Source organism: Grus americana, chromosome Z, assembly GCF_028858705.1.
Source record: "Grus americana isolate bGruAme1 chromosome Z, bGruAme1.mat, whole genome shotgun sequence".
Taxonomy (NCBI): domain Eukaryota; kingdom Metazoa; phylum Chordata; class Aves; order Gruiformes; family Gruidae; genus Grus; species Grus americana.
Window position 1 is genome coordinate 20,015,657 of NC_072891.1, and position 24,385 is coordinate 20,040,041.

At 38.7% G+C, this 24,385-nt stretch overlaps 1 protein-coding gene across 1 annotated transcript in view; it reads right to left on the bottom strand.

The window, feature by feature from the left end:
- Positions 1 to 658: 658 nt before the first annotated feature.
- The window catches only part of LOC129199690 (chondroitin sulfate proteoglycan 4-like), a 41,181-nt gene continuing 17,454 nt past the window's right edge, over positions 659 to 24,385 (bottom strand). The window contains exons 4-10 of the mRNA XM_054810564.1: positions 23,663 to 24,133; positions 22,649 to 22,825; positions 17,050 to 17,248; positions 13,336 to 13,467; positions 9,125 to 9,297; positions 5,222 to 5,405; positions 659 to 4,795 (exon numbers count right to left, since the gene is read on the bottom strand). Of these exons, the coding sequence (XP_054666539.1) occupies positions 2,742 to 4,795; positions 5,222 to 5,405; positions 9,125 to 9,297; positions 13,336 to 13,467; positions 17,050 to 17,248; positions 22,649 to 22,825; positions 23,663 to 24,133 (3,390 nt within the window). The 3' untranslated portion in view covers positions 659 to 2,741. The remainder of the gene's footprint in view (positions 4,796 to 5,221; positions 5,406 to 9,124; positions 9,298 to 13,335; positions 13,468 to 17,049; positions 17,249 to 22,648; positions 22,826 to 23,662; positions 24,134 to 24,385) is intronic.

Sequence of the window (24,385 nt, forward strand, 5' to 3'; positions counted from 1 at the left end):
CTCCCTACAAACAGATGTGAAACTATGGATTTCACCAGTTGCAATGAAAGAACATTTTGTTCTGGGACTGAATTTGGGATATGCAAGCTCTGGCAGGAATTATTTAGCTTGAAACAAGTAAAGATAAATTAATAGAGTTTCCATTGAATATGCCAGGACAATTATTTTCAGCCCGTTTAAAAATATTCACAGAATGTACTTCAATACAACATCACAAGGACTGACTTGAAAAAATCGTGCGAGCCAGGACGGAGGCCTGTAGCTCAAGACACTGAAGTAGATTCACTGCTGAATTTGGCCTTGCAGGTAGTAACAGGCTACTGTAGCCAAAGTTGTAGCTGGCCCTTACTCGTATGTTAATAAAAGGAAAAACATAAAAGGTTTATGACCATTTCTGTCCTATTTTCTTTTCTTCTCAAACCGACATTTTCTGACTTGCAGGAGGGCTGGGGGAGGGCGACACAACCCTGAGACGGAGCGTCGCTGTTGCCAACACAGATTTCTGTGCTCAGGGCACCGAGTCGCGCTGCAGGGGAAGCAGCTCCACCAGGCCACCAGCATTTCCGACGTCTCAAGAAAAAAGTTCCTTATCTCAAGTTACAGGAACAACTACAAACCAGCCAAGTTCTGATTAACAAAAAATCAAAATCAGGTCGAACAATGCTTTTGGTGTGAGGCTGGAGTGTGTATTTTTGATCGAGAATAAAAAATACTCTGACAAACTTTAGAGATGAAAAAAATTCAAGATTTTTTTAAGGACAAAGCAGCAGCAATGTATTAACATTTAAAAATTTGATACTTTGAAATATTCTAAGCATGTGCAGTTAAATAACAGAAAAACTTACTGAAATAAATCCAGTGCAGTCCTGTTTGAGCAAGTTCAAATTAATGCATTTATTTTGATGTTACATTCATCCGAATGCTGAAGACGGCCAGCTAGAAGCATGATGGGATGTCTCTCCTTTTCCAGCCATATGCACTATGTTAGAGGCACAACATTGGGCACAGCACAACAACGATCTCGGCAGATGTGCAATTTAAAAAATAAACATCAGAAAACTTGGAAGAATGTTGTTACTGGCAACTGCATCCTGTTGTGGTTCTGCACCGACAGCAGTATTTTACAGGTTTTTAAAGAAAGCACAAAAAGGTGTGTGGATTATAAACAAAACAGTTTATTGATTTTATGTATGTTTTCAAGGCACTTTCATACTGTAGTTTAGAACTCCACCAACAAAAAAATCATCCACAATGAAGTAGTGTGAAATAAATAGCACCAAGGATGTTGAGGCCCATACATCTGTTCTATAAAAGAGAAAACTGCAGTATTTAGGCTCAAATGAAAATGTTATTCCAGTGTTAACTGAATGCAGTGCTGAGACTGCATCCTGACACTCGGCACGGTGTTTTTACAGAGAAGCTAACTGGAAGCTGTAACAGTACAAAAATACAAAAATAGATTAGAAGTTCAGTGGTTAGTAAGAGACTGTTTATGACCACAGAACCATTCCCTTGAAGTCAGTTAGTCCTCTAAAGTCAACAAGAATTTTGCTGTTATCCTCAGTGGAATAAACACTGAACCTTAACAGGAGATCACATCACTATTGAGCTTGGATTTCCAAAACTACAAAAATATTCCCTTTGCAGAGAAATTATTGCACGTTTTACCGCCAGAGCAAAATTAGAGTAGGTACTTGTCATATTGTGTGTAAGGCACATGAGTTCAGTGTTCTGGGAGATGAAGGATAAATTGTGAAACTTCAGAAGGGGATACCTACTTCCTCGCAGGATTGTTTCTGTCAGTAGCTCCACTAGACACAATAGTTTCCAGACAGACAGACTTGATTCTGTCATCTGCTTGAACACCCAGACTCCAGAAAGAGCTCTGCTTGCTTCAGTGAAGGTGGAATTTAGCCCTCTGTCAGAGGCAGGAAATTTTGATATGCACTTCCAGACATAATCTAAGCTTAAAGATAATTCAGCAGACAGGCTGACTGGCAGATACACAGTTTTTGCAATGTGGATTAGAGGTCACAGATGCATTTTACCAGTCTGCAGACATTAAAGGCTAGAGTTCAGTATCACATGAGGAAGAAGAAAACCAAAAGAACAAACAACATCTCACAGTAAGAATTTTACCAGAATCCTTATATACCGTCACTGCTGTACAATTGTTGCTGACTTGAATTCTAGATTTCCAGTTCAGCAACCTGGATAAACGCCTGTCAAAATAATCACAGCTTTGTTTTTGTAGTACTGGCCTCTGAACAGCCTTTGGGTCAAAATGACATTACTGAGATTAGCACCTTGGCAATTACTTATAAAAACAGCTGAAAGTTCTTCAAACAGAAGTGGTGGTTCAGGAAAGAATACAAGACCTTTATAGCAAACTTGGTTCTTCAAAAAAAAGTAATTAAAAATATATTGTCCATGACAGAACATTCATGGGAAATAAAAAATATTGCATACACAGGGTATACTCAAAACCTATGGGACCAAGTTCTGCACTGAATTAAGTGGGAGTTTTGCTGAAGTACCAACTGGAAATCCTATTTTATGGCCACTGTAATCAATAAGATTTTTACTATTATTATTATTTCACAGGTATTTGGATTTCATCTAACAAACAGTGCATAATTTGATCTATAATAAATAAGTGTATTAAAGAACAAATTATATGTCAACAATGTATAGTCTCTTTTCCATACTACATCAACTAGCATGACCAAAACTAGTTGTAACTACACCCAGTATTGATTGCGCTTCAAAGTTGGGTTTGTTTTTCGGCAATACTGGATCATTTCAGGATCAAGGTTTAACCAGCTGTTTTGCTGAGACCATTCTACAGTCGGAGAAACCACTGCAGGAAGCAGCTGTTCGTGTCTTACTGCCGTGAATGTTGAGGCTGTGCTTCTCTCAACCCCCTTCAGCAGAGGAGTCACTGTAACGCCGGGTACGGTCATGCTCCGTTCCAGACATGGATCTGGACTACTGAGGACTGCATCTGTATGATTTTTGACGAGTGGTTTTGTCTTCTCTTTCTTCTGACACATTAGCAAAATGCACACAGAAATAACAGCAACAATGAGTAGCACAGACACCAGGACCAGGGGTGTGATGATATACCAAGGGTTGCTGCTTTCACCTGCTTCCTCTCTGGCACTCCTGGCATTAGCCTGGGTTGTGGTCTTAGTCACCGCAGATCCACTTGTTCCCATTGCCAAATTTAGCAGTGGACCTTCTTCATCTACATTTCCCCATTGATTCTGCCCTGGCCACATGGTCGGTCCGGTCTTCTGTGGTGCTACTGTAGGCTCTTCATTATGAGAGGAGGCTGGTGCCCCGTCCTTTGAGGTAGTGTGAATCTTTAAAGTGGTAGTGCTGGTTATGGAAGGCACTTCGGTTGGAAAACCCTGCATGAGTGGAGGACTGTATGGCACAATAGAATACCGAAAACAGCCAACAGCAGGCTGCACACCATCTGCACTGAGTATAAATGTGAATGAGTCATTTAACAGATCAAGGTCCGTCATATTCGTATTTATGTCTAGAAGCACAACACCACTATCAATGTCAGCCTGGGAGAATGTCTGAATATCTTCAAACACTGCATCATTCACAAACCTTTTCTTTACAATCCTTCCATGAGACGGAGGCACTATCACTTCAAATCTAGGATTACTATTTGTCAAATTAGCTAGCTCAGAAGCATCCAGGTCACTGCTTCTGAACTTATAAGCTGCTTGATTTGAAATCTGCATGTCATGTGTAACTTGTACTAAAGGCTTCACTGTGATGTTCAGCACTTGTCCTGTCAGATTGCCTTCCGCAGTGAAGAGCATGAACTCCAGCACTTCTTTGGACGCAGTGAGATTTGTCAGGTGGTAAGACAGCCTTCCCAAGTATAAATCTGCCTGCTCAAATTTAGTAACCTGCTCATTTCCAATCATCAGGTGCCCGTATTTGAGTGGCTCAGTTATTTCATACATGACATTAGTACTTTTTCCATTTGTAACAGCTGAAAGCTGCACGTTAGTAATAGGGACAGATGTTTGGCCCTGTGGAAGTGCAACATTGGTAAGGTTGACCAGAACAAGAGTGATTGGTATGACTTCAAGACTGAATAGCTTGTATAAAGGGCGATGCTTACCATCAGTCACGCTGAAATAAAACACCCCAGAAGATGAACTTCCATCCTGTACAAACCAAACTTGACCACTGTCGACATCAGCTTGTGTGAAATCCTTTATAGAGACACTAAGATTACTTTTCATTGCTAAATAACCATTATTGGGGTTGCTAACAATGGTGTACTGGAGCTCGGCTGGGGCATTATCTAGGTCTTCAACTTTCAGATTCTCTGACCCCAGCACTGACACATCTCCCTGCAGGACTTTCAAGTGCAGCCTTTTAGTCTTCAATTCTGGAGCTTGGTCATTCACTGGAACAACAGTGATATTAAATATCTCCTCTAAAACTTTGCTACTGGGCTTTGTTGCAGACTTGCTTTTTAGGTTTAACCAAACAACAAAAGTGAAATTGTCATTAAGCGATTCAGAATTATCATGTACATAAACAATTCCAAATTTGTTCAGTATGTACTGGGAGAAGTTAGGTTTTTGTTTGGTAACATTTCTTTCTCCAACAACAATCATGCCATATTGGGGTAAAGATACAACTTGATACCAGACTTCATATATGGAGCGCTGTATCTCAGGTAGCTTAAACAATAGATTTGAAGCATCTAAATTTGTTTTGTTGATTAATACTCTACCTCCTTCCTGGACTATGGCACCTAGTGGAAAGAAAAGAGAATCTTAGAAATTGACTATTTTATAGGTGCAAAGTTTCAGAAATTAGATCTCACACACTGATGATGCTCAGAAAAGTTTCTCCTTCATCGTATCTTTGATTTCCATATGTCATGGGTAAATATATATTTTTAAAATACAGTCACGTATAAGAGACAAGATTTTTTTTACCTACCATCATAGCAAAATGGAGAATACCCACTACAGCAGTAAAAAGGATCAAACATAGGTAGTAAATCTTGGTTTTAATGATGCGGTTTTCCAAGCTACTATCTACACTACTCTGCAACAAAAGTATTCTGGTCATTTGTTACTGAAGAGAAAGTAGCCTTTGTTTTTTTCCACATTTGTTCATTGGAACCCTGACAGATCCAAAACAATTTGGAGCACAAACAGTACAGCATCTTTACCTGTATTTGCCAGAAGATGACTGCTCCGATCATGCCTAGTAATTTCATATGAAATGACAATATGGAACACCTGGAGGTCCAGAGATGATGGTGGAGATAAGACAGTAAACGTAAAGAGATCTTCGACACTCCAGCTAGGTGATTCGGCATGTAAGTGCTCATACATGATCACACCTTCATCCACCTGTTTAGGGTAAATAAAAGCCATACGTATAAGAGGAGAATAATTTTAAACTCAGAAGTATAAAGAAAGAAAAAAAGAATCTTATGAACACTGTTCAAGAGAGGCCTTTGTACCTTAGTCCATGCACAGTGTGTATGTAACTTATATTGAGATTATCTTGCATTTCTCTTTCTCTGAAGACAGACTCTGTTGCCAGACAAGCATACTTGAAGGCAGGTGAAACATGATTGGGCATGAATGCTTAGGGAAGGCCTTATGTGAAGAACAGAGGTAGAAAGCATTGAGAAACTTATCTCAAACTAGCAATGGTAATGGTGACAGCAGCTCAGCTGGACTGTATCTTTAGTGAATCAGAGTATCATATGTCTAGGGCTTTCCCTTTATAAGGATACCAGCAGGGCATTACCCTGAAAACGCATGTGAAACACTGAAGGCTTGAAAAGGACTTTGATGAGGTGTTTCATGGTGAATAGCAGAAGATACTTGCTAAGAGACTACAGAAACCAGAAGGAGGTGCAATGGCCATTGAAATACACTCTCATTTATAACCAAAAAGCTGATGGGATTACTTAGTGGAAAATTTCTACATCACAGCAAGAAGGGGATTTCTAAGAGACAGGAAGGAACCTGGCTTGCCTTACACCTGCTTTCACTGACCTTACAGGTCATCATAATCAAGAGAATCCTATCAGTCCCATCATGAGGATTTAAACTTCAAAGCAGAATACTGCACTAAATCTTCAGAGAAATGCATATTTATACAAGATACAACCACTTATCTCTTTAGGCCCCAAAGCAAACGGCAGTATTTTCAGACTAGGATTCTCATCAGTTGGAACTACACCTGAACTTTAAGACCAATACCATAATACACTGAAACTACAATAGGATACCTAATAACTACAAGAGTAGAACACTTACTAAATCTCATCCAGAAGATTCAGCGTCTGTTCTGCTTGATAATTCATTCACTGACCTGGAGAGAAGACAGCTATACCTATTAAATCATTGGCAAATTCCCAGGCAACTACTGACCTGACTTGCATGTGCTAGTTTATAATTACCAAAGAGATCCCTGTCTGAGATGGTGCCAGTTCCAAGTTTACTATTTGTAACACACTTTACACAGCTTGCAAACACCCTGAAGGAACTCATTAGCACACATTCCCATCACATATGCTTGAAAGGTGTGAAAAAAGGAAACAAAAAAAACCCTGCTGCTATCATGGATGAAGCACTTTAGCACTACAGAATCTGAGCTATGACTACAGAATGCGCTAATCAAGAAACTACTGCAACAGCCCCCACTGAGATCACTAGGGAAACAGGGCTTTCAGGGTTGGTTTTCTCAGCAGTCTCAAAACCATCCCATCTTATTGTCTAAAAAATTCAGACTGATGTGATAAAATCCTATATGCACATCTCCAGTTTTATGTTTTCCCTATACTGATTTAATTCTTAATGACTATTATGAGACAAAACAAAATTTATAATAAAAGGATATGTTGGTTCAGGATAACTTTCCAAAGCACACCACTAGGACTTCAAGTTAGAGAAAGCATATTTTTGTAACAAAAACAGGCACAATATGCATCCTTTAAATTCAACAATGTTCAGTATCAATCTTCCTAGGGTTATTTTTTTTTTTTTAATTGCAAGCCCATGCTAATATCTCAGCTAAGAAGAGAATGGAATTGGTGAGGATTTCTGTGTTTACCTCTGTAATGGCTTTAAATATAATGAAGAAATTGTGGCTTGCTGCAAGATGAAAATACTTCTAAGACACCATAGAAAGTACAGGCAGAGAAAAAAACTAAACATCATGTTGAAAACTACTGTGTTATTCAAGTGTGTTTAATGTGCAATTAATATTCTTATATTGGCTGAACAACAACTATACATGAAAAAAATTCTTGAAATGCAATAGTGATTTCAATTCTTTTTTTCCTTTTTTTTTTTCCTTTGGCAACAAAGCAATAAACTACAGGGCATAGGGAACAGTTCAGCACCATAGCAAAAGTACTAACTATTTTTATAAGCTAGGTGCACAGTACTTCTTGGAAGCGAAATTTCAAGTTCCACAATACAGAATGAAGTCAATAAAAACCCAAAGAACTAAACTAACACAAAATACTTTCAATTCAAATCAGATTTATAAGCTTCTTATTACCAAACAGAAATTGAATGCATTTTTCTCCAATACATGGAGAACATACAATGTTTGTAATATCAATGTCATTTTCTCACTGATATTTAACTTCAAGTGACTACAACACATTGGACAGTGAAAGTTCATTTAGGATCTCTTTTCTCTCCCTTATACCTCATTCTCTACCAGAATAAATAGCAAGTTGGTTAGGATACCTTAATTCTACCTGCAATAGGTCACTTAGCTCTACTTGTCTGAAGTGAAAATGGCCAATAAAAATACCTCTGACAGAGAAGAAAAGCATACGCATTATTACAGCTCAAATCCTTACAGAATTTATGAAGTTCAAAGGAAAGTTAGCTATACATTAATAAGAACTATAGCTATACAGAATAAGCGGCATGTTCTGACATGGCACTGTCTTGATAAACATATGTGAAGATCCTATCCATAGGCAAAAAGAGTAAAACTTCAAAACCTTAGCTGAAAGATTTTCTGTCTGACATGCTTAACTGTTTCATCTAATGCTCATAAAAATCGCACACTTTAGGAATAGAAGGGAACAGTGTCATTATACAGTTCATCTCACAGCTAATGTAAGACAAAACTCAGGAACTATTGCAACAACACCAATAACGTAATGTGATTAGAACACAGTTTTAAAAGTACCATTCTGCATTGATCTTGCTTTATAAAGTTCAAGTGGAGGTTCATTCCATCACAGTCCTTGGTCAGGTTGTTTCAAGGTTTGATGAGAACTAAGAAAAATGTCAACCTTTTTTCCAGGTTTTATTGCTCAAGTTTTAATTTCTGGCCAATAGATTTTCTCATTCCTTCATACACTAAATCAAACAGTTGCTTTTAAAATCTGTTACTGTAGATTAAGACCCAATTATCTCTTAATTTTTCCTCCAGCAAAGTCAGGACATTGATCTCCTTTTATTTGCTCCACTTAGATTTTTCTGAGAATAACTCACCACATGCAGAGCATGCAGTTATATTCAGATTCTGCACGCAGACATAAGTCATTTCAGTTGCAAAGGAATGTTTTCCATCAAGTTACATGAACTGCCACGTTTTAGTCATTCAAGTATGAGACCCTGTATCACAGTTAAGATTCTTTAAACACTTAATATCACAGCCAATCAAGTCAATAAAAGTCCTCTTGGGGACACCCATGAGGACTGCGTACAGCTGAAATGAATCTGATACTTGGACTTTTCATAGAGAAAAAGGCTATTCCTTCTGCCAAAAACTAAAGGCTTCCAACCTTGGACTGCTGGTTAATGGCACCAGAACAGCTCTTCTTGAAAAATACTGTTACAAGCAGAACAGTAGAAATTGCCAAGACCCTGCTAGTATCCAAGCAGAGGGGAACAAAGGCTCCTCTTGCGTTTGTTACTAGATGCCAGATACTCAATGACACAGCAAATCTGGGTGATTGCACTCATGGGTCACATATGCCTGGTTACTTAACAGATACAAATGGCTCAGACAAAGAACAAGCAACTGAGATGCTCTTTGAAGCAATGATCTACCCCGAACTAGTTATTATAAAGTAAATGCTTACCATAGATTGTGTAAAACTGAGGATTTCCTGAGTGGTATTATCAGAATTTACTCTGATCAGCCTTCCAAGCTTTGGGGAAGTTACAATCATAAAAGTTATAGTTCTGTTTCCTGCACTGGTCACATCATTGGTTACAGCTTTCAAATCATGTTGTGAAATAGGTTTCCTGGAACCTAAAAAAAATGTCAATTATAAGTAACACAGATTTGCAACAGCAATTTTTCCCAAACAGTAAGTTTTGTATGCACAACTCACCCTCTCATCTATATATTCTACTTAGCATTTTAATAATGCTTTATGAGATTGGTAGGACGTGCCTTTGTTTTACAGAAATGAAAAAAGTGCAGTTGTCTTCAGCACATGTAATCACTAAATACTAGCATCTGTAAAAACAACCCCAAGTAAGGAGTAAAGCATGTATAAGAAGATCTGTTCCTATATTACACGTCTAGAACTGAATTCAAACTCCAGCTGAAGTCACCATTGTTAATGTTTTTGGTAATCCCAGTGCCCACAGAAGGCAGGGTGATTTGGCAGGGAGAAGCCTTAACACAGCGAAGTTTCTAGTGAACACACAAACCAAAATCAGTTGTTACCAGAAGCTTGAACCACACTTTATCGATATGAAAAATGATTTTTCATTAAATTAAATTAAAAAATAAATAATTAAACCAATTAGGAAGAACAACACACAACAGAAATAATGGTCTGAACTAAAATAACGTATTATTAAGATGGATGGAGACTGAGGGGTAACAAAATCCTTTTAATATATAGCACCACACTAGCCAGTACTGTCCGACTTTAAGATTATAAAGAACTTTAGTCAAACCAAAACAATTTTTTACATAGCTGTAACAAAACCAAACCTAGTAATTTCCTAAAAGAAAAAAGAAGTTTTACTTGGCTTCTTTTTGATGCACTATTTCATGGTACACATTCAGCAAACTAAATCTCATGTTTAATGACACTTTTGGAAGAGCAATACATTCCTATAATCCTATTCCCTCTGCCCCCACTTCTGCTTCCATTTTTACATTTTCTTTTTTTCTTGAGCAACAAGCTTTTATAGGTATCAATACCTAGTTTCAGATACTAGCGGTATATATCCTTGAAGTCTGAATTATCAATCCATCTTCAATAAAGCATAATGTTTATACAGGAATAACACAAAATAGCATGTTACTGCTATAATATGCAGAAGAAAAAATATGGTACGCAAACTGAAGAATGGGGATATTTTGCAAGCCATTAGGAACATCAGGATTCTGCCTGTTTACATGTAGTTGTGCCCTGGTTCAAACCACGTGAACTTTGAAACAGAGACAAGGAAATGAGATGTCTGGCTCTGCCTCTTTTCCCCTTTTTACCTTCCCATGCTTCTCTGTCTCTATAGTGCTTTGAAAAGCAAAGCAGTCCCTCAGTTCTAGAAGAATTGTACCACATTGTATTTAATTCAAGAAGTCTCCCTCCTCTTCCTCTCTCTTCTTTTCCCTTTTTTGTGTGACAGGCATAGAGGGAAGCACGACATTGTGTTATGTGTACAGCAGATGTGGTCTGGAATGTACAACTTTAGAGTCACAGTTAATCAGACCACATGTATCTGCAAACACAGTTATTTCTCAATAACCTCCTACTTATGCAAATCAGGCCTCACTGACTTAACAGACTAAGACAGAGTAACTCTCAAACATGGTCACACTGTAGTGATGGAAGTTACTGCTCCAATTTTTCATAAGCATACCAGGTTATCCCACCACCACAGTGCAGGGACATGGGGACAAGAGGACGTGTGCCACAAAGGCCCTCTTTGTTCCTAATAGACTTGATGTCACTTACTGGACAGCACAAGCTGAAATACAGCCTAGGGCCACAGGCAATAAAGTCTCTCATACTTTCCTGTAAAATGGGATCCTCCCCCAAACACAACCTTCTCTTTCACCCACTTCTGTCCTGAGACTTGAGAAGCTTTTCCAGCACCTGCCATAGTTCTGCTCTGTTCTGACACCTCAGCGGGGAGAGGAACATTATTTGCCACCCAACAGACTGGGTGAAGGAAAGAGAACTGAGAAAAGCGAGAACACTGTCTGCTTGTTCCCAAACATGGGAGCAGAGAGATGGCAAAACCAACCCCACCCAAACACAGGGGAAAGGAACCAAGATAGGGGAGGAAGACACACAACAAGGTGCGAAGTAAGACAAGCTGATCCATATAAATAGAATGCAACAGCCTAAGGCCATTATCGGTACCTAATAATTTTGGTATCCATTTTTACTGTCTATATTTAAGATTTGGAAAGTGCTTTGGCATAAACATTCTGCTTAACGTTGTTACACAATTATGAATCATCTCAGCTACTGACTGCTTAGACAGCTCTACTTCCGAATACCTACAAGTCAGGCTGCATCTCCTTCTCAAAGAGCAACTCAGCTCATTTCTTCTTTGAAGAATTGCTTCCCTGAAGACAGCAAATCCTCACATTGCAGAAATCTAGCATACGTAAGCAAAAACTCATATATCTAGCAGTCAATTTACTGAGCACACTGAATAAAACAAGCTTCTGTTGAACAGAAAAAACCCAATAAATTATATAAACAAATCTGGTATATCCAACACAAAAGAAGACAGCAGTACATGCTCTTATAAAATTGCAGAACAATATGTTTGAGAGAATAGTTTATACCAAGCTATGAAGACATGGCAAATTCTTCACACTATATTCAGTTTTTACTTCCCTAGAGAGAAGTTGTCTGAAAATTAACTTTTCCTGCAGTGCTACAAAATGTAACAGGACACTGGCTATTGTTTTTATGTGTGTTAACCATTTGGAACCATTGTTATAGTAGTCATTTCATGATGAGCAAGTACAGCTGAAATCCATACAGCTCCAGAATGTCTTTAAAAAGTATCATAAAGAGAACAGGTGGAAAAGCTAATAATACTTTTTAACACCAAAAAGGAATTTTGCTAACCCAAAGTAAGCGAGAATTCAGGAAAAACTGCAGGCTTAGATGAATACAGCTTGCAGTGCTGAAAGAAATACTGCTTTTTGCCATCTGGAGAACTGATAGACAGTCTAGAGATTTTGCCTTCTATGGAAGTATCAAGCATACTTTTCTTACAATTACCTTTGGCTTAAGATAGAATTCTTGTAAATCCCTGTGCCTGAGGCAACCTTACACCCAAAATCGCAGATTAATAAGCTTTGTAAGTGGATTTATGTGAATCCCATTTGTATCGACTGAATTAGAAGATCATGCTGCTACAATCTCATTTTTTTTGTTGCTGCGTTTAAGTGGCTTTTGCTGCAAGCCTTTGTTTATGCAGCTTACATTCAGGAAGTTTAAGAAACTAAAGTGCTCCCCTTCTGTATCACATTAATAAATCAAGGTACAGATTAACACATATAGAGCTTTACCAATTCTCAATCTCTCTCTGGCTGTACAGATCGTGTTGAGAGTGAAAAGAAGGTAGCACAAACAAAAGTGTGATGCAAGACATTGTTGAGTGAAGACTAATCTTCATTTCTCCTTTAATCCTGCAATTAATGTTAGATTACTAACTCAATGAGGGATTACTCTTGCCAACGCAAAGCAGTAAATGGCTCTGGTGAGAGTCTTAACACATCAACTCCTGCAGGAGTAGATTTCATTTAACAAATACACAGCTGCCAATCCAACTACTTCCAAATGCACAGATATGAATCAAAGTTTTCAGTCCTTCTGATTCATCAGTGAGTCTGTGCTGCTCTCCATAACTCTGCTCAAACAATAAGAAAGCAAACTAGCAATCTGGCAAGCTTATGTGTGCTATTCAGAATCCCACAGACACAAGCTTCAATCTGCTTTTACCAGGTAAAATCACAAACAGCTAAGATACCTTTAAATATATGAATATAATATAGAGCTTTTAAACAAATCTGAATGGGGAATCTTCAGAGCTCAGACAGTGTTATTGTCATACCGTGCTTACATATTTCACTGCCAATTTCCATGACTCCAAGCACATGCGCATATCAAAAAGTTAAAGGCTATAAAACAATAAAGCCATATGTTGTTTGAGAAAACATAACTGTTCTTTTAAAAATCAGACAGATAGATGGTTCCAGGTACAGTTTACTATAGTTTAGCCACCTAGCTATCTGACAAATAACCATATATTATACATTTTTTTCAAGTGGATCAAATCACGGTAATCTTTAAACACAGACCTGGAAAGACTCCGAGTCCTTTGTTCACTTCAAGGCTAATGACTAGCATCTGAGCTGTGATGCTAAAAATCTGTCGAGGTGCAAAGTTCAAACCATCTGTTACCTGAAAGCTGAAGCCTCCAGACATTGCTCCTGTACAAAACAAAAATGTAAATTTATTCTTGTATTACTCTATTTGTCATCCAAAACATACAAACATACACTGGACACCTTTTGCTCTTGGCTACAGTGAAACATATCCAAAGTCATCCTGAAGCAATTTTTGATCAGTACCTTTCTATCTTAATTAGAATTAAATAAATTAATTATATAGTTCTTCCAGTGAAGAACTACTAGCTGTTGCTTGCACTGCAGGCCAGACATCCCTTAGATGTAAATTAGCAGGATGCCCCTTCCCTTCTTTCTTCGCTAACCCTGGTAGAGCTGAAACCAGGTTAAACTTGGGGAGACAACTGACTCCTGAATTTCCCACTCCTTTGATATTAGGTGGGACCAAAGCACTTAAGCAGTCACATTTTGGCAAAGAAGGAATTTGGGGAGAAAAACAACTGGAATGTTCTTTCATTGTGATTTACATTTAAAGCACTGAATCGACTCTCAGGTTATTTCCTTTGCCTCTTCGCTTCGCTTCAGCTTTGCTGAGGAGTGTATGTTGTCACTGCTTAAACTGTTTCAGAGGTTATATGTACTCATAGTAAACGCACATTTTTTTCTTTAATCATAAGACCTGTATGTACTTTGGCAGAAGTGACAGCAAAATACCTCCAGGAGTCTGAGTGGATTCCTGTAAAAATACATCTCTTGGAACTGACTGACTGAGGTCCACAGAGCTTCCTAAATCTTGCTTCAAGTAGAGGTTCTTCAGATTGTTTAATTAGGTAGAAAGAGAGAATGAAAAAAATGAAACATTAACTGTTGCAAACAGTTGCTCTTCTGCTTGCTTTGCTCAATTTAGCCATGAGATCTTGCTACATGAACATATATCCTGAAAGTGAGAGGGTGCCATGTACTTTCACTTAAAGATCAGCACTCCTTGCCTAACTACAAATTAGCATGCCTAACTATAAATTAACATATCAGAAGAATCAAATATGGGTTCTAAGATTACAGTTAACAACTACCCTAGGCAATGCTCTTATATCCAGCCAGGCACCAAAGCAGTTCTAGAAGATCAGGTCGTATTGGTTTTGTTTTAAAAGCTTTTATTCTCTGATGTTTTCATTTGATAAAAATGCACAAGCAGTTGTGCACTTAAAAAACACATTAAGGAGTCCACTATTTGCCTCAGGTTGGGAAAAAAAGGCTTACATAGCCTCACTTATTTTTTTGGCTAACGCAGGTCAACTGCCGGATTGAAAAAGACATTTTGTCACTGGCAGAGTCAGGAACAGAACTAAATCCTGAAGTGCTGCTGGGTGGAACAGGTATTATTTTATTGCCATTAATTTTTAAAGGCATATCTGATCAGAGGTGATAAAAAGGGCACGAGAAAGAGGATTGTAAAAACTGCACTGAAAAGACACAGAGACTTCAGAACCAACAGAGAGTTGAATTCAGTGCTGCCCTAAGGAAAACACTGGCAGGACTTAAGGGCAGACCCCCATATTGTGAAAGTGGGATGGGAGCAGCCTGGAGTGAAGTGAGGGTGGAAAACGGAAGGAATTCTCAGACTGAAAGAGGAGTACAGAAAAGGAAAGGTATGTTCTGGTTCTGCGTTTATGCTAGTGACAGAACAATTGGGGATTACAGAGGAAACAAACACAAAATTTAAAGGGAAAACATGAGAACAAAGAGGGAGATGTGCAACTCACAGCACAGAACAAGCAGCATAATGTAACTCGCAAGAGTAAGCAAAGATGAAGGGAAAATTTTATGAAGTCTAATGGTAGAGGCATAAAAGCAAAGTACAGTAGCACTTTCTTTGGCAGTACAAAAGACCCTGAGGATGGAGAGTCACTGCCATGTATAGACGTAAAAGATCTGTGCTGCCACAAGGAGCAGACAGGATAGAAGAGCTGCCTCAGCCAAGAAGATGCTGCTCTTCCCCTTGGACAGGGTTAGAGTGAGTAGGAAGAGTAGATGCCCAGCTATGGAGAACATGAAGCGGGAGTACTTCCCAGGAAGAACCAAAGAAGCTAGCACACACTAGAAGACTGAAGATGAGGGACAGATCAGCTGAAGAGAAAAGGGGTAAAAAGCCAAATGGCAACAACCAGATAAGGAAAGGCCTCTGGACAAGGATGGGAGTGAGAAGATGAGAGTAAAGAGTACACTTCTAGCAACAGTCCAAGATGAAGGAGGAAAGAAAATCACAGACTGAGAAAGGAAAAGAAGTAAAATGTCCAAAGTACTTTCTGAAACGCTGGAGGCCATGAGGCTGAGCAGATGGCAGAGCCAGAGCAGCTGCAAGAGCTGACACATGACCTGGGCAATTTTACATTTCAAATTTACTGCACAACCCACACTCCCACTCACTGGAAAATTAAATTTGCTCTTCTTTTTACTTTTATTAATCAACATTCACTTCCTAAGGCTACAGGTGTGCATTTGCCCTTTCTGGAGCAGAGAGTGGATTCATTTCCTCACACTGAGACTACCACCGTCCTACCACCATAAGGGTTTTTACACGCCAAAGTCTCCCTCAGAACAATTTAAATAGCTTGTCTCACTTTTGCCATGTTCTTGACCTTTCATTTCCTGACCAAATTATTTGAGCAGTATACTTAAAGCTCACCAGCAGCTGCTTGTAAAGCAATTTCAGTGATACATACGCACCCTGCAAGACAGTGCATCGGCAGTCAGAGCACTTTAACCTGCACCCAAGCCTCATGAAGACACAGCACAGATCTGGAATGACTGCTGCACCCAAGGGAACGCTGGAAATAATACCAGCCTGCCTCAGGGCTGAAAGAGACTGCTGTACCTCCTCCATCTCCTTCCCCAAAACTGGTTTATTCCTTCTTTAGCACCTCCTTTCTTCTTTCAGCTGAGGTAACATGATAATAGAGCTGGAGCAAGAGAAAAGCAGCTATTATCCTGTAAAAGCCCAACCTCTGCCACTGGCTGGAAGCCTGCTGGGACCTTCATTCCTGCGTCTTCCCAGCACTGCCACTCAAGGATGAATGAAGCTGCCCTGACTTCTTTCTTTACTGCCCACACATTCTGTCTGTAGCAGCAGCACAAATAACCCAATCTCTAGCTCTGGCCACTGGCAGAATAAAGTCAATGGTTAAAGCTGAATTCCTTCACAGTCTGAGAGAGGCTGACATCATCCAAATGACCCGTAACTTCCCTGCCCAGAGCTGCTCAGGAACACAACTACACTGTGGCAGGTATCTGAGAGATACCTGAGTTGGTCCATTGTTGCACTGTAGCAAGACCAAAAGACTTCAGGAGATTTTCAATTACAGTGGTTAAAATAATGGATTTCATACCTCTGAAAGCTGCACGGTAATGTTCTCCTACTGCAAACCTGCATTCAGAAAGAAGGCTGCTACCAACTGAACCACTAATACACGAAGGTTTCTTGGTCAGCATACATTTAAGTAGTCATCAGACCCTTTCCTGTTTAGTTTGTGAGATCATGTGTCATATAACTGGTGCCCTGAGATTTTTGTGACATTACAAGGAGATGTTCAAAGCATTACAAACACAAATATACTGAATAGGAGCACTATTTTGGTAACAGAGGTGCAATTTTTTGAAACCACATACCATTGTGTACAAATACCAGCTGCCCGTCAATTATATGAGCCTGGGTAAAACTAAGGATGCTCTTATCTGGAGAAGACTTCAGAGCCAAGTGCCCATTGCTAGGTGGAGTAATGGAATATACCAGTTCTGATGGTGAGGAGTCCTTGTCTTCTGCACAGAGGTCATCAACAGTTATTTCTGTGACTGAACCCACCCAGACCTAGAAAAGCAAAAATAAAAAAATAGTAATAATAAAGAAAATGTATACAAAGGAAAATGTATACAAAGGAAAGTCAGGGGGAAAAAGATTCAAAGAAAAAGAAAGAATAGAGATTTGTGCTGTGCAACACTAGCAGCTATAACAGCTTTCCTTACTGTTCATCCAAATCTCTGATCATGGACTGGAATGGTTAATGTTGGCAAATGGTTTTTAAAAAATAAGACTACAAGATAATACAAGCAAACACACCCTACACCAGTTTGAGTTTTCGACAGCTGCAGCATGAGTGTTCTATTTGTCAGGCACTATCCAAACTCTTACAAACATAACAAAATTTTATTTTGATAACTGAGTCAAGGAGCTCCTTTCCAACACATACACATGAATATTGGTGTCATGTACTTCACAGCGGGCTAGGCATTCAGTATGCTCTACTTTCACCAGCAGAAAAGAAAAAATAGAACCAGCCTGGGGACAGCCTAATCTCTAATGAAGACAACTGGAACACTTGTAGCTGCATTATTTCCTTCTAACAACACACGCTAAAGGCCCTTTTTTAGTGCACCAAACGACCCACAGAAGTGCTCAGTCCAGTGGGAGATGAAGGAATCAACACCTCCAACAGCTGCTTAGCACTTTGCAAAGTCATGCTTCCAGACAAAATAGCTACCTAGTTTTTTGAAAGATGCTATAGAACCCATTACTTAATTCTAGTAAATCTAAATGATGGTTTGTTTTTTTTTTTTTTAGTTTAAGATAGGCACAAACAGCAAGATCATCCTTTCAAGCAGAAAGGACTACTATCTGAGCTTCATTCATATCTCACTGGACAATTTCTTGTTTGGAAATAATAAGCAACTGCCCATTTTACTCTTCATCTTTGCTGTTTTTATCTGGAATTCCAGACAAAAGTACTAACAAAGGAACAACACGTATTCATCTCAATACAAAATTAAATGCCTAAATATGCAATACATCAATACCAATTCTTTCCATGCAGAATTTATTTTATATAGCATACAATCTTAAGAGACAGGCTTTAAAAACTTCAGCTTGCGCTTCAAAAAGCAAACTGCATCATCCCTTCCTGTCCTCCCAGGGTCTTAGTACACTTAACAAATATCTGGTAAGAACATCACGCCAAATGGTTGAAAAGGAAACGTGATCCTTGACAAAGGGCATTTCAACTCTGCCAAAACAAAAAATCAACAATCACAGATTTTTCCCTAAGTATTGCTTTTACTTTTTAATAAAAATGCCGCAAGAAAACCTTTTAAAGCCACTTAGATTTTTGCCATGATATTTCTATAGAGAAAAGATTTCAGACTACATTGTGTCACAAAATACATGCCACGGAAAAAAAGATAGTAAAATTAAATTATATGTATTTTCTAATTAGAAAAAAAAGTTTGAAAAGGAATTGTGTTACATTTTGTAACAGAAAATATCCTGCAACCAGGAAATAGCTATTTTCTCCCTTGAAATACGTATTTCTCTGTAAAGATGCCACATGTGACAACACAGGATGATAACTAGTAGCAAAGGCTGACTTACTGAACGGCACCAAATGAGCCCATCAGTGCCACTGATTTTGTACTAAGACCCTGTAACTCATCTCCTATACAGAAAATAAAAGGTCACACACAAATGTGCAAAAACTTAAGAAAGGACTATGTAAACATGTTACAAATTATGCCCTAAATGTCCAAAACTTTCAATTTTTTTTCTCTTACTAATGGAAAAAAATTAACTTTTTTTCTATTAACGCAGTGTTTATTTCTATTGTTCCAGCACACTAACACACAATGCTTTTTAATGCTGAGGTGCTCCATGACCTGCAACATGATCCTTGAAGAATGAAAGAAGATCCAAGAGCTGCAAAGGGCTGTAGGGAAGTGGACACTCAGAATACTGCAAATACTGTACAAGTGGCTTATTTTGCACATCTGGGATCAAGTCCTCCTTGAAGAGCACCATGTAAACTGTATCTGAACTTCCACGATGTAGCATTATACTAATTTTGCATGTGCCTAACACATTCCACAGCCATGGTCCAAAGAAAGGTTCATGACCCTGCCTGCTGGGAAATAATCCATTCTGCTCTACTTACAGCATTCAGTTTATCAGTATCTCCTTGCATGCTACATATCCTTACAGACACTCCATATTCATGGACATTTTAATACTCTAGTGAGTGAGTGATTTAAAGAAAAGAAAAATAATCAGTATTTGAATTTGGGTTTTTTAAAAAAAAAAATCTAATTCTAGGAAAATACCGCCCTCTTGTGGCAACAGGAGGATACAGTCATTTCACAGCATCACTACTCATAAATATATTTAAACACATACATAAATGCAGCAAATAACGTCAGGATAGTGAGTTTCTTAAAAATATCCTACTTCCCTTCTCCATTCCCACCCCAGAAAAAAACCTACCATAGAACCTGTGGAAATTTTAGGAAATTATACCTAAAATGTTGTAGAGTTTCTAAATAAACATATCCCTCATGCACTTACTGTTCTAATGGAAAGGCTTTAAATTAAATGCAAGGATTACTAGCATACATTACAGAAGCTCCCAAAACAGTAGAATTTTCTGTATCTCATACATTATGTTAATGTAAATACTTCAGCAGATCATAAACTCTCAGCCAAAAAAAAAAAAAAACCAAAACTCCACCAAACCCCTAAAAACTTCACTTACTTTCACCTCCTAGAGAAAAATCAGAAACGATGGTTGTTTATCCTCCTGAAACTCCTCCCATGGTGTTCATAATCTTGATAACAACAGACAAGGTTGTTTGAAGAAAGGATGTTATGGATGTTAGGGATGGCAGAAGTGAGGGGGCTAGAGTTGAACGACATTCAGCATGTGTGCAAATGCTCAACAGTTTCTTGCATTTGGCCAGAAGCCCCGTGACAAAGGCCAGACTTTCATATATCCACACCAACATCACTGGCCACATAATGCAGCTCTTCACAGTTGCTATTTCTCAATAGCAGATGCCAAAAGCTAACTCACTTTTTAATTGTTCAGCAGTTCTTTCTAAGTCTTTATATAGAGACAGGCAAGATTTCTGAGGTGCTAAATTTCAGTCAACTTGAATAGTCCTACTGGACCTCATTTTTCACAGCACTGGTCCCTCATTTTATGCTTGTGTACGTTTTGTACATTTCAAACCTTTCAAAAGATATAAAAGAGCTACTGCCTTTTTAAAAGCAACATACAGTTTATTACTCAACATTCACCACTAGCAGTGTCCATGAGGAGCACAGACTGCTTGGCTAGAACATGGGGCCAGTAACTATCACCCTACACAGCAATGCCCAGCTCATCTCAATATTTAGCAGGACTAAGAAAAATCCATTTTCTCCCGCCTACTTGGGATGTGCAAATTTGCTTTGAAGAAGGTGTACTCCTCCCAGTATATAACTCAACTGCCAGCTTTGTGTGCATATAAGTACCCACTCATAATGAAAATAAAGGTTATTTCTCAGTAATAGCTTATGCGTGACCACCAAAACCTCAGCCACAAAGGCAGCATCTTTATTTTGGGTATGCAAACTGTCTCCCCAGCAGAAAGGACCAACTTTGGCTACGTTAAGCTGTGTTATCATTGTTCTTGGGAAGCCTAGACTTACAGATATTTTTAGAAAAATCGGTATGCTGCACTGCAGTGCACTGCACGGTGTCAGTTCTGTTAACAGACTGCATTTCGATGCTAGCAATGCACCAGAAGGGAGACACAGAAAAATTTCTGACTGGACATATATCCCTCTCATATGTGACCAAACATTACTGCATGCTGTGCTGATGTCTGCAGAGTACCACTGTAATTATTTTAACCAGGGAAGGTTTTATTCTGTACCACACAAATGCTTGTGAAGTGAGTCTGCCCTTCTGCCAGCATTCTCTGCACAGAGCAGGGTGTCTCGTGTTCTGGGCATCTGCAGATTATCACAGATTACCTGCTGTCACTGCAAAGCTGCACAATACTACTACTATCACAGTTCAAAAATCATGTCTTTTCTCATGTGAAAAGGCTAAACACATAACACAAGGTTATGATCATCTTTACAGTAGTCAATTCTCCCTCTGCAACACACAACTAAATATGTAAAATTAAATGCATGTTTTAGATACCACCAATTTGTAAACTGCATTGTACAGCACTGGGGATGATGTAGCCTCAAAATACCCTGCTTAGCTTCTTTCAAACCTGTTCCTGTCTTGATGCCTCTCAGCTAGTTTACTGTGACCACAAGTTCATTAGGTGACCCATGTCATTTCATTCTGCTTTTCAGAGTCACCTGGTTTGGTTTTACTCATCAGATCTCAGACTGGAAGCCTTTACACGTGAGGGCTGTTTGGTTTACATGGGCACAGTGTCCATAATAAATTGGCTCTGGTTACTGAGCACTATTATAACACAAACAAATAACAATCAAACAAACAAATAAATAAACAAGAAAAAGCACTGAAACTGAAGTGCCTGTAGTGACATTTTTTGAAGATCAAAAGATTAAAAAGCCAGCTATGGTTATTAAGATCAAAAAGTAGCATCAGCCAACAATTTTAAAATTTTCTTCAGAATTTGGGGGAGGCTGTTGTTAGAAACAAGTCAGCATGTCCTTTTTTTACTTCACAGTATCATACTGTAATAGCTTCAGTGTCTGCACTAATATTTTGATGGCATCTAGCAGCCTAGATTTTCACAGATTGCGTTGTATTATTCTCATCAGGAACTTTTAAAGAAGGCAACATTCCTGTTTTATATCAGAAATACCCAACACGTAGTCAATTCTCTAATGAAGTGTGAGTGAGAATGCTGCTCTCTTCTCTTGTCTGTCCCACTGGGGATCCAGAGAGGAACAGGCAGCAGAATGCACCTCAGCAGGTCTGACCCTGCAGTACACTTACTGGCAAGAGGCACAGAGTCTGAAGGCTGAGTAAAGACAACAGTGAGATGTTTGCACCCTCACCATCACTACTCTTGGTACTTTTCTAAGCTACGCTGTTCATTAATGGCCCTCAAGATACCCTAGCAAACAACACTAAAACACAACAAGGATCCAGGTGCAAGCTATCCCACCACCGCACAAGCCCTATGTCAGTCCAAGAGACTTCATGTATCTTTAAGACTAAAAGAAAGTTCAGTCAGCCTTCTAGATAAACTTTTCAACAGCAGAAAATGTTATTTATGATGACTAGAATCTCCCTAAATACACAGAACCCATGTACTGCCTCCTTTCATTAACACTAATTTATTTAAATCCCAAGACCACCATTTACTATATTGACTATCCCACCAGATACAAACCTAACACTGTTAACGAAGGTGCATTAAATCGTATCAGGTTAGAAATAATTTTAACATTTTAAAATGTTGACAAACATACCTGAAGAATTCTGTTAACTTTTATAACAGGAGGTTCATCATTTACTGCAGTAACTGTTACAAATACAGTTTGGGGCAAGCTCTGTTTCCACAATTCTGTGTTATTTACTATCACAGTAAAATTGTCCATCAGTTCCTCACTGTCATCATGAACGTAGTAGATGAATTCTTGTTCCACCTGAAAAATATAACAACCAGAAAAATTAAAGAGGCTAAAAGAAAATGAATGCCACATTAAAAACAACAAAAATATTCACGGCTAGTAATGCCCCAATTGCCTCAACTTTTTATGACTTCTACGACTTTATTAATGCTCAGATATGATCTGTACTTCTATCTTTGTTCTGCCCACAACAGCAAATTTTACAGTTCATCTGTCCATTCCTCTAGCCAGAATATCTTAACTTGCCAGTCTTGGCATTCCCCCTTCCCCCTTAAGGGAATATGGAAAATCCAATCCCATTATATTTATCACAATGTTTCCTGGAATTTATAAATTGAACATAGTATTAGTAGATGGTGACTTATGATACAGTTTTGCTTCTTAGAGATAAAAGACTGAAAATTAGCTTATTATGCATATACTGACTCTCTGTGAGCAAAGACGTTACCTAAAAATTATTTTTTTCCACTTTCCTCCGTGTTTAATCTACACACCATTTCCTCTGGTCTTTTCAAAATGTACTCACAGTCTGTCTGTCTTAGGTTTCCAGAGTATTAACTGCTCTGCCTGAGCATGAGTTGCGCATCAGTCCGCTGCGATTACAGCACACTCGTCTGTGTGAGCAGGGGCTCACAAGGAAGTGATCTGGTTCATCACAATGAGGCACCTTCTCTCCCCACCCCAAATGACCAGCTAGCAACTACAGAAAGATCTTCAGTACAAGGCCAGAATAAAGCTCAAACTCATGCATCTTACCACCTCCCACCAAAGGTTCCATTGCAGGCAAAAATTAGCTTTTAGCAGTACAAAGAATTAATCATGACTACAGCAAAGCAAATCTAAATGCATTACCTGTTTTCTGCTAAATGTGGTTAACTTTATTCCAGGAACTCGAGAGTTTTCAACATACCCATGTTTTGGCAGCTCAATTAAAATGAATTCACAGCTGAGTCCTGCAAAGTGTCTACTAGAAATTTTTAGATAGTCTTCCACCAGGGCTTTTGAGCCCCCTTCAATTACTGTGAAGTTCTGTACTTCCAGGGGAATCATTCTGGGGATGATGTCTACAGAGATCTCTATTCCACTCACTGTTTGGACACCGTTGGTCACATCCAGAGAAAAATGGTCATCTAATTGGTCAGAAACCGTCTGCATATACTGAACTTTGCCCTCATCAACATCTTGCTGTGTGAAGCTCAAAACTGGCCTTTGGTCAGCACCAAGATAACTTTCTTCTGAGGAAAACTTCCGAATGTATCCATGTACTGGAAGCTGTCTTACTGTGAACACAATCTCAGATGGAGAACTGTTTTCATGAACAACCTTAAATTTAAAAACATACCCGAAAATTATTTTAACAGAAATGGGAGAAATTCCTTAGTTCTCTTCCGAATTTTTCACTTTTAACCCTTAGATTATCTGCCTAAATAACTGGCATTCCTTGTTCGGGTTAGAAGGTATGTCTGCAAATTCCTAATACAATACAGTAATATTTTAAGTACCCTTATTAAACAATGTGGCACAGGAATGTTTTGTAGCCCCAAATTTGTAAATTTTGAAAAGGAACACGCTGAA